Source organism: Pundamilia nyererei, unplaced genomic scaffold (genome assembly GCF_000239375.1).
Source record: "Pundamilia nyererei isolate P.nyererei 1_Seehausen unplaced genomic scaffold, PunNye1.0 scaffold00276, whole genome shotgun sequence".
Classification (NCBI taxonomy): domain Eukaryota; kingdom Metazoa; phylum Chordata; class Actinopteri; order Cichliformes; family Cichlidae; genus Pundamilia; species Pundamilia nyererei.
The window spans coordinates 630,858-642,829 of record NW_005187677.1 but is presented as its reverse complement, the minus strand read 5'-3'; the positions used below and the strand labels follow the sequence as shown (position 1 = coordinate 642,829).

Below are 11,972 nucleotides of genomic sequence, written 5' to 3'. Positions count from 1 at the left end.
TCTTTTATACTGCCTGTCGTAAAACTGGAAGGCAACACTGATTCATTTTAAGTCAATACAAACTCTGCTGGCTTAGAACAGATAGGCTGGAGTTGTGGAAGCAGGCGTGTAAAACATGAAACTCTGAGCTGAGAGGTCCTTTACCCACTTTATCTAAAGCATGATGCTGATAACACTGTGCTTGATTTAGAGCAAAACATGTTTAAAGTTCACCAGAAACTGATCAGAATACAGTATTAATATAAATAAATGCTTACACTGATAGATCTGGACATCTATAGACTTTGTTGTTTTACTGGGTATTATAGCTATGGCTTCAATAAACAAAGTACTGGTGTTTTAACTGAAATGGTCAGACAGAGCGACACTGGAAAAAAATTTACATATGTGAAAATGAACTAAAAATATATTTTTAGACAGTGAAAAACACGTCTAATGTAAAGTGGCTTGAAAAAACTGCACTTATGAATAAACGTGACTTTTTTCAGTAAATCCTCAGAAAAAGACTAAAAATACAGACGCAAGTTTAACATGATTTCACAAATGTGATGTCATCTTTACTTAAAAGGCAGCTGTGAAATTCTAGTTTTATGCTGTGAATGCATATTTAAAATTGGATGGTTGATGCACAAATTTCACAAATATTATTTACTTAAATACTCTTGCTCTTATATAAGCAAGAGTATTTAAGGGTAATGGGAGGATAATGTCTGCTGAGCTACTGAACCTTATCTGATGGTTAGCTTCGCTGCGGACCCGCAGCACCTCTTTGCCCTTCAGCTCCAGCTCTCTGGTTAGCGTGTCGATGGTCTCGTTCAGAGAGTGAATCTCATGGTCCAGATCGGTGATGCGGTTGCTACGGGAACACAGCTCCGCTTGCAGGTCTGAGATACGAATTAAGAGATCTTGTTCCTAGAGGATGCACATAAGACAGAATAGGCAGTTATTTGCTAGAAGGCTTTTAAACCTTGAGATCACTTAGGGCGAAACACTGAGAGACAAGAACAAAAACAGAACTAAACCACTGTCAGTGTTACCTGCTTTTGGCTGTGCTCCATGGCTTTCTCTAGCTCTCGTTTGGTGGCAGCGTGTTCTTTGAGGTGGATTTGCTTCAGATGCTCGATGGCTGTCGCGTGGAGGTGGTTCAGTTCTGCACGAAGAGAGGCTGCAGGAAAGAGACGCCGCAGGTAATGTGAGGGATCATTCTTTATGTAGTTTATGTAGAAAAATGACAACAGTGCGGAGAAATTAAAGATATTCTCATTTTTTGTGACTCCTTTCCTACATCGTACTTTCACGACTTATTCTTTTAGTTGGTTTAATATTGGAGGCAACTACTGAGATCAATTTTATCACCTAGCACATGTTCACAGATCTCAGAAAGCTGATTTCACCATTAGTTAATTTCATCCTGGTTTCCTAAAGCGTCTTACGATTTAACCACCAAATGTTTCTTTCTTCTTCTATTCTTCTAAACAGCAATAGGCAGATAATGAAGGTGATTTTGTTGTAATCACTATGGACAAAAACATCATCACAGCAGGCCGAAACAGAACCAGAACGTCTCAGTAGGTAGAAACACAATCACCAAAGGGTGGGGAAAAAATCATTGCTGCAATTTAAAACCACGCCACAGAGCGAGGCTGGCAGTGTGGAAACAACCCCGATCGATAACTACAAACCTAGACGTGTCAAAGCCACGTTTACTATATCTATCATCATTTACCCAGCTTTGCTTTCCCCTCGTCCTCCAATTCAAATCGCAGTGTCTGCAGCTCCTGGTCCGACTGCTGTCTGAGGATTTCTAAAGTCCTCCTGTGGGCCTCCTTCAAAGCGTGAACCTCCTCCCGCTGCTCCTGCTTTAGACGTTCCTCGAGGGCCTGGCAGACGGCACGGCGAGGGAGATTAAAGAGGATGGAGGGACGGAAAGGAAGGAGAAGAGAAAGGACGAAGATGACAAGACACAATATGTTACATGAAAAATATGGTTTTGAGAAAAGTGTAGTTTGGATGTCTGACTCAATATTTCCTTTTTAATTTGGGCTGAAAAATAAAAGTGAAATGTTGTAAAAAGAAAGCCAGAAGACAAAGAGAGAAAATGAACAGTGTAATCGAACCACAGCTCCAAACTGGTTTTGAGTTACAGACTGGCACAGGAAAAGTGACAATATTAAGAACACACAAAGACTTTTGGAGACTGTCCCACTATGTACTGCATAAAAAAAGGAAGCTACTCAGCTTCAGGAAGCAGAACTGACAGCGAGATCCATCAACAGGCTGAAAATGACTAAAGAGTGTAAGTATAAAATCACTGAGCTTTTTGACACATCCTCTCAGTGCCACATAACAAAAAAAAAACTACCTCAACCATAATTTATATCGTTTGACTCATTTTAATATTACTTAACAAGAAAATTGGTGAAATTAAAGTAAATGATCCAAATAAAATGGCTCAGAAAGCCGGCAATTTCCTCAGGGGTTTGATTGTGCTATGAATCTTCTGCATTTCTTGACTCTGTGGCAGACATAAAAGGATCATTAAACAATATTAGAAAAGCTCAAAAACTTTTTTACTTGGTCTCAAGTAGTTTTGTTGACCAGCACTTGCTGAACTTCACAATGGATACTCTGCTACACGTAATCATTGCTGTGCTGTGGACAATATTGGAAATTCAAATTGCAGCACCTTCCACACTATAATTTCCTCTCTGGAAGAAATAACGTCAGACACTAGAAGCTCCCAGGACGACAAATCAAGTTGTGTACCTCTTATAAAGCACTATTTTAAGGACTTTTGCTGATCACAGACTGCTACATACATAAAAAAAAAAGTAGATAAGAACACAGGTGAAAAGAGAGGAACAGCAGCTGCAGATTTTTGTACTGAAAGTCACATTTTTACAGAACTATAAAAAGACACGGGATACAGCCAGAGGAGCACATGAACTACTTTGATGATTTAAAAGTAAAATGATAGGTCAACTCTTATTTTTGTCAGTCTTTTTCTTTCATTTTTTTTTAATGGTAATAGGCGTTTACTTGTGTATTACAAAGTTCACGGGAAGCGACATTGTGGATATATCAGCTACTGAAGCACAATTCTCTACTCTCCTGCTGATAGACAGCTAAAGGACACTTTAATTCTTTAATTTAAGTTTAGCAGCAAGTTTTTAGTTTGTTCTCCTCCCTAATGGAGGGAGTGTGTACTCTGTCTGTTTGTCCACAGTTTTCAAAACAGCATTTTCAGATTTTCTGTGATGGTGATACCGATAACAGCAACATATTAGGCCTTGGGGGACATGATTACCTATGCTGGCTAAACATGAGCTTGACTGCTGTCCCTATGATGTTGCCATGATGTCACCATGATGACATAACGGGTTGACATCATCATGTTGTAATAAAACATCATAAAACACCAGAGTGTTAGTAAACCTGCCCTTTGATAGGAGCTGCGCTCTCTGAGTGGTCTTGTTTTCACGTGTGGTTTCACGCTCTTGTATTGATGGATTTAGTTAAAAACGGTCAGTCAAAATCTCAGTCAACATTACCTCAACACAAGGTCACTGCTTACTCTGCTGTTCAAGCAGCTAAATCAACCTATAAGCAGAGCTAGCTTTGGACAGAATACCAATCATGGTTCACATGCAGTGCTAACCTTTTCATAGTTTTATTGCTGCAGTTGTCACATGTGTTTTGGATGACTTGAAGAAAATATATAAAATATATTTTCTGCTCAAATGTTGCCTTGCAGTCATTTTTAATCACATAGGTAAAAAATACTGGCTAATAGTACTCATCAGCCTCCTAATAAATACACCTATGGTATTTGAAAGTCCTACGTGACGTCCTTGAGTCATCGCATTCACAAAAACTTGACCTCTGACCTTGCGGTACATCATCACCCTGTTTTTGAGTTAACTATCAAATCCATTCACCTACACCGGTCGCAGCAGATGGCTGCCCCTGCCTGAGCTTGGTTCTGCTGGGGGTTTCTTCCTGTTAAAAGGGAGTTTTGCCAAGTGCTTCTTCAAAGGGAGTTGTTTGATTGTTGAGGTTTTCTCTGTATTATTTTCTTTATCTTACAATATAAAGTGCCTTGAAGTGACTTGTGCTGGTCTATATAAATAAGACTGAGTTAAACTGAACATTTATTGATGCCAGAAAAAGAAACTGCACTGATTGCTCAGTCTCAGACTCGGCTGAGGTGACAGATCAAACCAAATTTTATAAAAAATCGTCACACTGAAATCTCTGCAACACCAAACTCCAGCCTCGCCATACAGGATCCTCCAACATACAGTGTTCTAGAGTCACTTTAATACTACAGTACAAAGCAACAGTAAATCTCTCGAATGCTGCATTCAGTAGTCAAAGGTTTGCTGCTTAAATCATATTTAAAATCACAGATTTGGTTAATTTAGTTAGGCATTTTTGCTACTAGAATTACTGCAGCACATTATTGCTTCAGTCACAGCACTTGTTAGTGAACGATGGTAGCATTTAGCAGCTGTTGTTGCTGCACTAGTGAGGCTGTCGAAACTGTCCTCGTCGCACTTTTACTGTGTGTACAAACAGATGAGTTCAAAGAAGACTGCAGTGAAGTCCACAGTGGAACAAGAAAGGCTACTGTAATGTATTTAGTAAAAGCCCCCGAGAAGTTAGTTAGAACTTGCTCTACTTTTCTTTTCAGAGAGAACAAAAGGCAGGTAGTGTCGTGCAACTATGTGACAAATCCCAAGACAACCGATGCAAACCTACATGCTTGCAAATATGTGTGTGTGTGTGTGTGTGTGTGTCGTACTCTTATCTGGTGCTGCCTGGCTTCCTCCATGGTGCTGAGGGCACAGCAGTGAGCCTCCTGTAATCGATGCTCTCTCCTCTGATGTTCTCTCTGCATCTCTGCAAACACAGAGATATCAACGTGTACACTGAGATGCATCAACAGCAGACGTGTTTCCATTCTGTTTGACACGATAAGGCAATATGACAATCTGAGCCAGTCGCACAGCGGCAGGAGACGCGCCGCTGAACAGAAGGTGACAACAAAATATTTACACACTCGATGCTCGGACTATTTGTATTAAATATTTAGGTTACATTTCAGATTTTTATTTATTCTTCACAACAAAATAAAAATTGGTTTCAGCAGTGGTACAGTGCAATGCAGCATGATTTGTCTCGACATGCTGACGATCTCATGCTAGTGAACATCCTGGGCTGTGAATTCAGTTATTTCCCTCATGGATGTTTTGAAGCAGTGATTCCCAAAAGTTTTTAAGGGAGCAGTGGCCCCCTTCATGGCTGCTTGGCTGCAATAATAACAGAAATTCAGCTTGAAATTAGTAGTATGCACAGTTACATTAATGTAGTTATATAAATATGGAATTAAAACAGGAAATAGGAGGTGGTATTACTTTATTTTGACCTAAATTTACTTCCCCTGTATTAAAGTTTATGTCCCAGTTAGCCTTACCACTTTGCATATGACTAGGTAGCATTAGCAATTTATAGCCAACATCCTGTGTGGTTTAAGACATTTTTCGAGGAATACATCACATTCTCATGGATTTTGATTAGAGTGAAGATTTAAGATTGGGTGGCCCCAATGGATCTTCAGGTTTTTAAGTGGGCTGCAGCACTCTTGACTTTGGGAATGGCTGATTTAGAGGCACGCAGGTTTCCCCTGATAAAACTTGTCAGACTGCAACTCGTCATCTAACAGCTCAAACTGGCTGTTACAGCTCCAACCTTCCTTCTCTTTCAAATTCCCATAATCAAAAAATAAAAAATCTCTTGTTTTATAGTCGCATCAGTGACAAAAACTTTCAGACATTATCTTTCTTGTGGCTGCGTTCCGTTAAACCTGATTTTAAGGTTAAGGAAATAATATAGATGATATGAGTTGAAAAGATGCTGATCAGAAAATAATGTGTAAAGGAGGTTAAAATCACATACAAATGCAAAATCGCTACTTTAAGAAAGTTATTTTAGGATGAAATGTTGAAACTCCAGCGGCAGCTTGTAGCCGCAGTCGCCACGTGGAGGAAGCGCGTGCATACCTTTGAGCTGTTGGCTCAGGAGCTCTCTCTCCTGGTTGAACTGAGACTGCAGCTGTTGGAGAGCTGACTGAGACTGAGACAGCTGCAGCTCCAGGGACTGTTTCAGCAGAGAGATCTGAGGAAAAAGGGACGTAAAGGGGGAAGTAGTAAAAATATGGTGTTTAGGTGTTTATAATGAGCAAAGGCTTATTCAAAAAAAAGAAAAGAAAAAAGTAACAAGACAGAACAAATTAGATTAAAAGCAAATGTTAACAGGTCAGCGTGCCCACATCCGATAGAAGCAGTAATTACAGGCTGAACTGCAGGGACAACACTGTGTCTCTCTCCAGGTGGTTCTCTATCTCCAACTGTGCGGCGACATCACATTTAATTTACAAGGAAGACATACCTCCAGGAAAGAAGCAACTCACTTAACAGAGCACACACATTTAATTAAAAAACTCTCTCTTTTGCTCCACTATATTTTTTCCAATGCATCGCTCTTAACCAGGGAGAGAACCCAGGTTTTTCCCCCTTTTTCTAACAACCACTCCCTGGTGGTGATATTGACACACAGATGTAATAAAACCACTTCAGGGCTGCGGATGAAGATTTCTCCACTCGTGTCAATGAGCTGACAGCCCGTCACGACGACGAGTGACAGCGCGCACGGCCCAATAACAAAAGCCAACAAGCGTAAGCCCCATCAGAGCACGCCAAAGTGTTTTGTTTCGAGGAGATACTGCAGCTATCAGAGGCCTAACTGCCGGTGAGTGGCAGAACTCTCTCAGCCAGACGCCTCCGGCCCTTCACATGCCACTCTTTCTCTGAGCCGCTGCAGTTAAATCCCCCGCAGGGTTTAGTGCTGAAGAAGTACCACATTAGCAAGTGTAAGGTAAGATGGATTTAAAAATGAGAGGATGAGGAGCAGGGCTGGGATGAAGTTTCTGAGGTTCTACATCGGATAAAAAAAGATGGCCTGCACAGTTTATCCTCTCTGTCTACTCCAACTAATCATTTTTACAGTTACAGCAAAATAATGGGATGTGTGAGATTAGCAATGTGGAAATACCTTAAGCGACCTTGTTTGCAAAAACATGCACCCAGCCCTCTGTGACTTAATTAAACACAATCCCAAGCGCACAAGTTTTGGCGCGCACAAACTGGAGCCTCGGGCTAGGACCTTGTAATGAAAATATCTTAATGAAAACGAAGTCATTATAGATAACGACGGCACATCCGCCTAGGCGCACAATACCGCACGGGACCTGCGCTCACTTAAGGGCTTTCAGGAATGTCTTTTTCTACTTTAACAGCACATGTAGCTGCCACGTCCATCAAACATGAGAGGCTAAGGCAGCAAAGGCATAAATGGCTTCACTGAAACAGGTTAATCAAAAATTCAGGACATCAGGGGTGATTTTTAACTACATCTGCACAAAACAGTCAAAAGGGAAATCATTCAATTTTTTCATCCTGTTGAGTCTTGGCAATTCTCGAAAGTTAGTGAGTACAATTATTCAGCGCCAAATGTCGGTGGATTGCAGATTTTGCAGGCAACTGGGGTCTGTTTTTGTACCCCTCACAATTCAAGCGCATAATCCTAGTTACTGTGGCTGCTGTAGGATAGCCACTGTAGCTTTTTTATGTTGTCACAATATAGCATATTTGCTTCTTTTTATATCTTATTTTATTATATTTATTTACCATGCTTGTTCATTAACTAACTTGTAAAGACTTTGGATACTTTGTTGTTTTTAACTTTAGAATAGAAATAACACTGACACTGGCAATGAAACATGCCAAGAGAGATCAAAAACATTCAATTGAGACTGAATGCTATAAGAGATGCAGCCGGCCGGCATGTTTTTGCTCCTGTGGAAGGCTGTCAGTCCACTGTTTACCTCAGCTGTCAAAGCTGGGCGAGAAGCATCTATCTTTATTTACTCTGGAAGAGGCTATAAAACTTTGTGAAAGGAGTCCAATATGGAGTCAAAAAAGCTCAGTTGTGAATAATGACAGCAATACTGAGGTCCTTTTTGCCACTGTTAGCTGTTAGCCTCTGTTAGCAACTGTTGAAACTGTCTTTGTAATGGTTGCAACTTTTAAGGACTCAGGAACGTCATGACTGAACGCTGATACGATGTGAGAATGTAATCAAACTCTTTATCAGAGGGAAAGTGTGATTTTTAGGACACTTGAGCCAAACATTACATATGTAACATTAGCCCAGGGGCGGGCAATTCCAGGCCCCGAGGGCCGGTGTCCTGCAGGTTTTAGATCTCACCTTGGGTCAACACACCTGAATCACATGATTAGTTCGTTACCAGGCCTCTGGAGAACTTCAGGACATGTTGAGGAGCTAATTTAGCCATTTAAATCAGCTGTGTTGGTTCAAGGACACATCTAAAACCTGCAGGGACACCGGCCCTCGAGGCCTGGAGTTGCCCACCCCTGCGTTAGCTTGTAACTAGCTGTTGTTGTTTAGCCATAACAGTTGTCAGCTGTCTGGAGATGGGCCAGTTGCTTGTCTAATCTGCAGACAATAAGTGATTGTGGCAGACTGGTATGGAAAGAACAAATGCATTAACCATGTTTTATTATTCTGTTTACTCTGATGTAGCAGAAGAAAAGTAAATGCTTAAAATTAATGGCTGTACCTTTAAATCACAATTGATTTTCTGAAAAAATGGGAAACATTTTGATTGGATTTGGTATGCATCTTCATTTCCAGTTAATAAACAAAACTACCCTATCAATCACAGGGGTTTTCCTGGAAAAACAAACCCTTACTTTTAGACTAATTGTGCTGACAGTTGTAGCTGCCCCTCAAGACCCTCTCCTAGCCAGGAAAGGCCCTGCATCTACTTAAATTTTGATCTGTATTGAAATTTATTAAAATAATAAATTCAGCAATATGGCAGTTGTCCCACCATTAAATCCATCACACAGCAACCAAGAACAGAGTCCCACCATGCTCACTGCTCTGCTGTTCTGAGCAAACTGAGCATCTGGCAGGCTGGAGGGTCGGCGTATGAAGTATTAACACTGATCAAAAGAAATGCCGAAGAGCAGTAGTTGCTACTGGAATTACTTTTTGACTGAAAGAGAAATCGTACACACCATGAGGGTGGAATGTTGATGCAATTATGGGATTGGTGTTGTCTGAATGCACAATAACTTGAATTTGTAAGGATGATACAGAAGAGGTGCAGAGACACAGAGAAGCACTGACAGCCTTAAAACCACACCAGGAAAGTAACAATCTAATATAACATCACCTTCTCTGATAAATAAAGCGGAGAATTTATTATTCTTAGCGTTATTAATGGGTAATCGACCAATATACATCCATCATATTTCCGTTATCACTCTGACAGATGCTAGTTGTAATCATGGCTTATGTGTGAACAGTTTGAGATTTGTCCTTAAAATGCAACGTGATGTGTTATATCTGAGGGGACTGCGAGTTTCTCTTTGCATTGTGACTGATGAGTCTCTGAGCCCCCGGTAGGGCTGGTGTTTCTGCAGAGCTTTAAGTAGGTCAATACAGTGCAGATCACTGTAATAATACTTTCGTGCTTTTGTCTTTATAGTGGCCCAGCTTGCATGTCTGCTGTTTTTTCTCATTAAGTAGTTAATCTTTGTGCAAGACTATGATTGAAAGTATTACGGGGATAAGCTAAAACATTCCTAACTGGGCTTTCAAATTAAATTTAAATATTTTGGGTTGAAAAGGATCTTTTAAGCATGAATTAAACTACTTGGGAATGTTTTTTTCAGGTGATGTTCATGTAGCCTTTGAAAGCATGGTCTCGGATTTTGAAAATTATGCTTATCTGCACTTCACTTTAATGCTGTACTGGTGCCCCCGGCCATATCAAACTCAGAGCAATTCAATTCCAGAAGTTCCCTGGGTGAAATCCTCTACCTCTGGTTGGTGGCCAATACCATCTACCAGAGGTCCGAGGAGAATGGCAAAACTGCTTTAAACTGACAGGGAGGCAACCACTTATAGTAAATAATCACTTGTAACAAGTGAGTCTGCAGAAGAGCATCTCTACATGCAAATGTTAAAGCAGAAGATCACACTGGATGCCGCTCCTGCCAGCTAATAACAGGAAACTGAGGTTATAATTCTCCAGAATTGGACAACAGAAGATTAGAAAACACTGCCTGCTTTGATAAATCTTGACTCCTGCTGCAACATTTAGATGGTAGGGTGTGAAACCGGTGTGTACAACATGAAAGCAGGGATCCATCCTGCCTTGTATCAATGATTTATGACGCTCGTGGTGCAATGGAGTAGAGAATATTTTCTTTACAGACTGTGGACTCGTCAGTACCAGGTAGGCATCATTTAATTGCCACAGCCTACCTGCGTATTTACCCAAAGCTCAAATCATCTCAAACTGTTTTTTTGGACATTCAGTTCACTGAACCCAAATGGGCTCCACAATCACCAGATCCCAATCTAATAGAGCACCTTTGTGATGAGGAACTCTGTGATGCTGTCGTGTGAATATGGACAAAAATCTCTGAAGAATTTATCCAGCACTTTGTTGAAATTATGCCGCGAGGAATGAATGCAGATCTGAAATCAAAAGAGGTACTAGCAAAGCACATTTAAAGAGATTCCGGTAAGTGTATATACACTTAATAATATCCGTGGATTACAGTATTACATATACACACATTAGTCATCTTTTCTGTTGCTCCTAAACCACCCACACACACACACACACACACACACACACACACACACACACACACACACACACACACACACACACACACACAGCCCTGTGAGGGCAAAAAAAAGACACACATACAGAGACTCACATATAGTACACATACAGTGTAAGCTCCTTAGATATCTGATCTGTGATACAGTTTGAAGTTTATTTTTAGCCACTCGGCACTATAACTTTAAAATGCTTCTTTTTATACTGTGACCCACATTTACATGATTCCTAATCTGGCATCTATAATCTGCAGATGCTGCAGATAAGAAATGATGCTCCCTAAAGAGCCCACTATGAAATTCCATCCTAATTATTACAGCCACATCAATGAGGACTGCTTCCTTTCATCTTAAAATGATACCATATCTATAGCTGAAACAAATAGGTGGCAATCATTTATTTTAATATTTGGTGATTCTTTTGAAAACTGCCACCTTAGCTTGCACATTTTTTTTCAATTAAGCAAATAAATATTTACATTTTAGTCTGCAGATTTCTGGAGTAATTAAGAAACTCCAACACAGTAGCTATATCAAAGGTCAAAGGTCCATCGCAGAGCCGCCGACCACAAACAGATGTCTCAAAACCAAAGGACAAGTTTTCTTTGGTAAACGAAAATATTTTATGAAGAAGAACAAAACTTTGTGTGAAACAGAATCTCTTGTATCTTGTGTTGGAGTTAAAGTCAGATCACTCTTTAACTTTGTCTCGTTTTGCCGTGAGCTGCTTTTGTCACGGTTTTGGTTGGGGGCATCTGAAAAGTTGCCAAGCTGGCACTGGTGACTCCAGCTTGTCAGAAAATGTTTATCTGGAGCCACCAGCGTCTTGGCAAACTCAGGACGAGCCTCTTTGAGGCTTCAGTTGTGACTCAGCTCTGAATTACCCAGAGGCAGTATGCTCTGCAGGAACGGCTACATGAGTCTAAGCAGACGAGCGTCTGAGCTCCCAAACCAGCGTCAAACGGCTCGCTCTGTTCCAGTGCTTTCATTCTGACCCTAGCAGCTAACTTCAATCCTCATAAGATAAAATCTCCCGAACTGTAGCTACTGGAACATCTGAAGGAGCATTAATTTCAAAGGCTTTCTTTAAAGAACCTATTTAAAGGCTGCAAATACATAGCATGCATATGTATTCAAGCATCATGTGCCTTAAACTATGGCTTAGAGACAACCTGGTTTAAAAAAAA

At 40.5% G+C, this 11,972-nt stretch overlaps 1 protein-coding gene across 2 annotated transcripts in view; it reads right to left on the bottom strand.

The window, feature by feature from the left end:
• fam184aa (family with sequence similarity 184 member Aa) overlaps positions 1 to 11,972 on the bottom strand; it is a 68,103-nt gene that overhangs the window by 9,812 nt on the left and 46,319 nt on the right. For both annotated transcript variants that reach the window (XM_005750529.1, XM_013915247.1), the window contains exons 15-19: positions 6,063 to 6,177; positions 4,805 to 4,902; positions 1,727 to 1,880; positions 1,038 to 1,165; positions 728 to 912 (exon numbers count right to left, since the gene is read on the bottom strand). In XM_005750529.1, the coding sequence (XP_005750586.1) occupies positions 728 to 912; positions 1,038 to 1,165; positions 1,727 to 1,880; positions 4,805 to 4,902; positions 6,063 to 6,177 (680 nt within the window). The remainder of the gene's footprint in view (positions 1 to 727; positions 913 to 1,037; positions 1,166 to 1,726; positions 1,881 to 4,804; positions 4,903 to 6,062; positions 6,178 to 11,972) is intronic.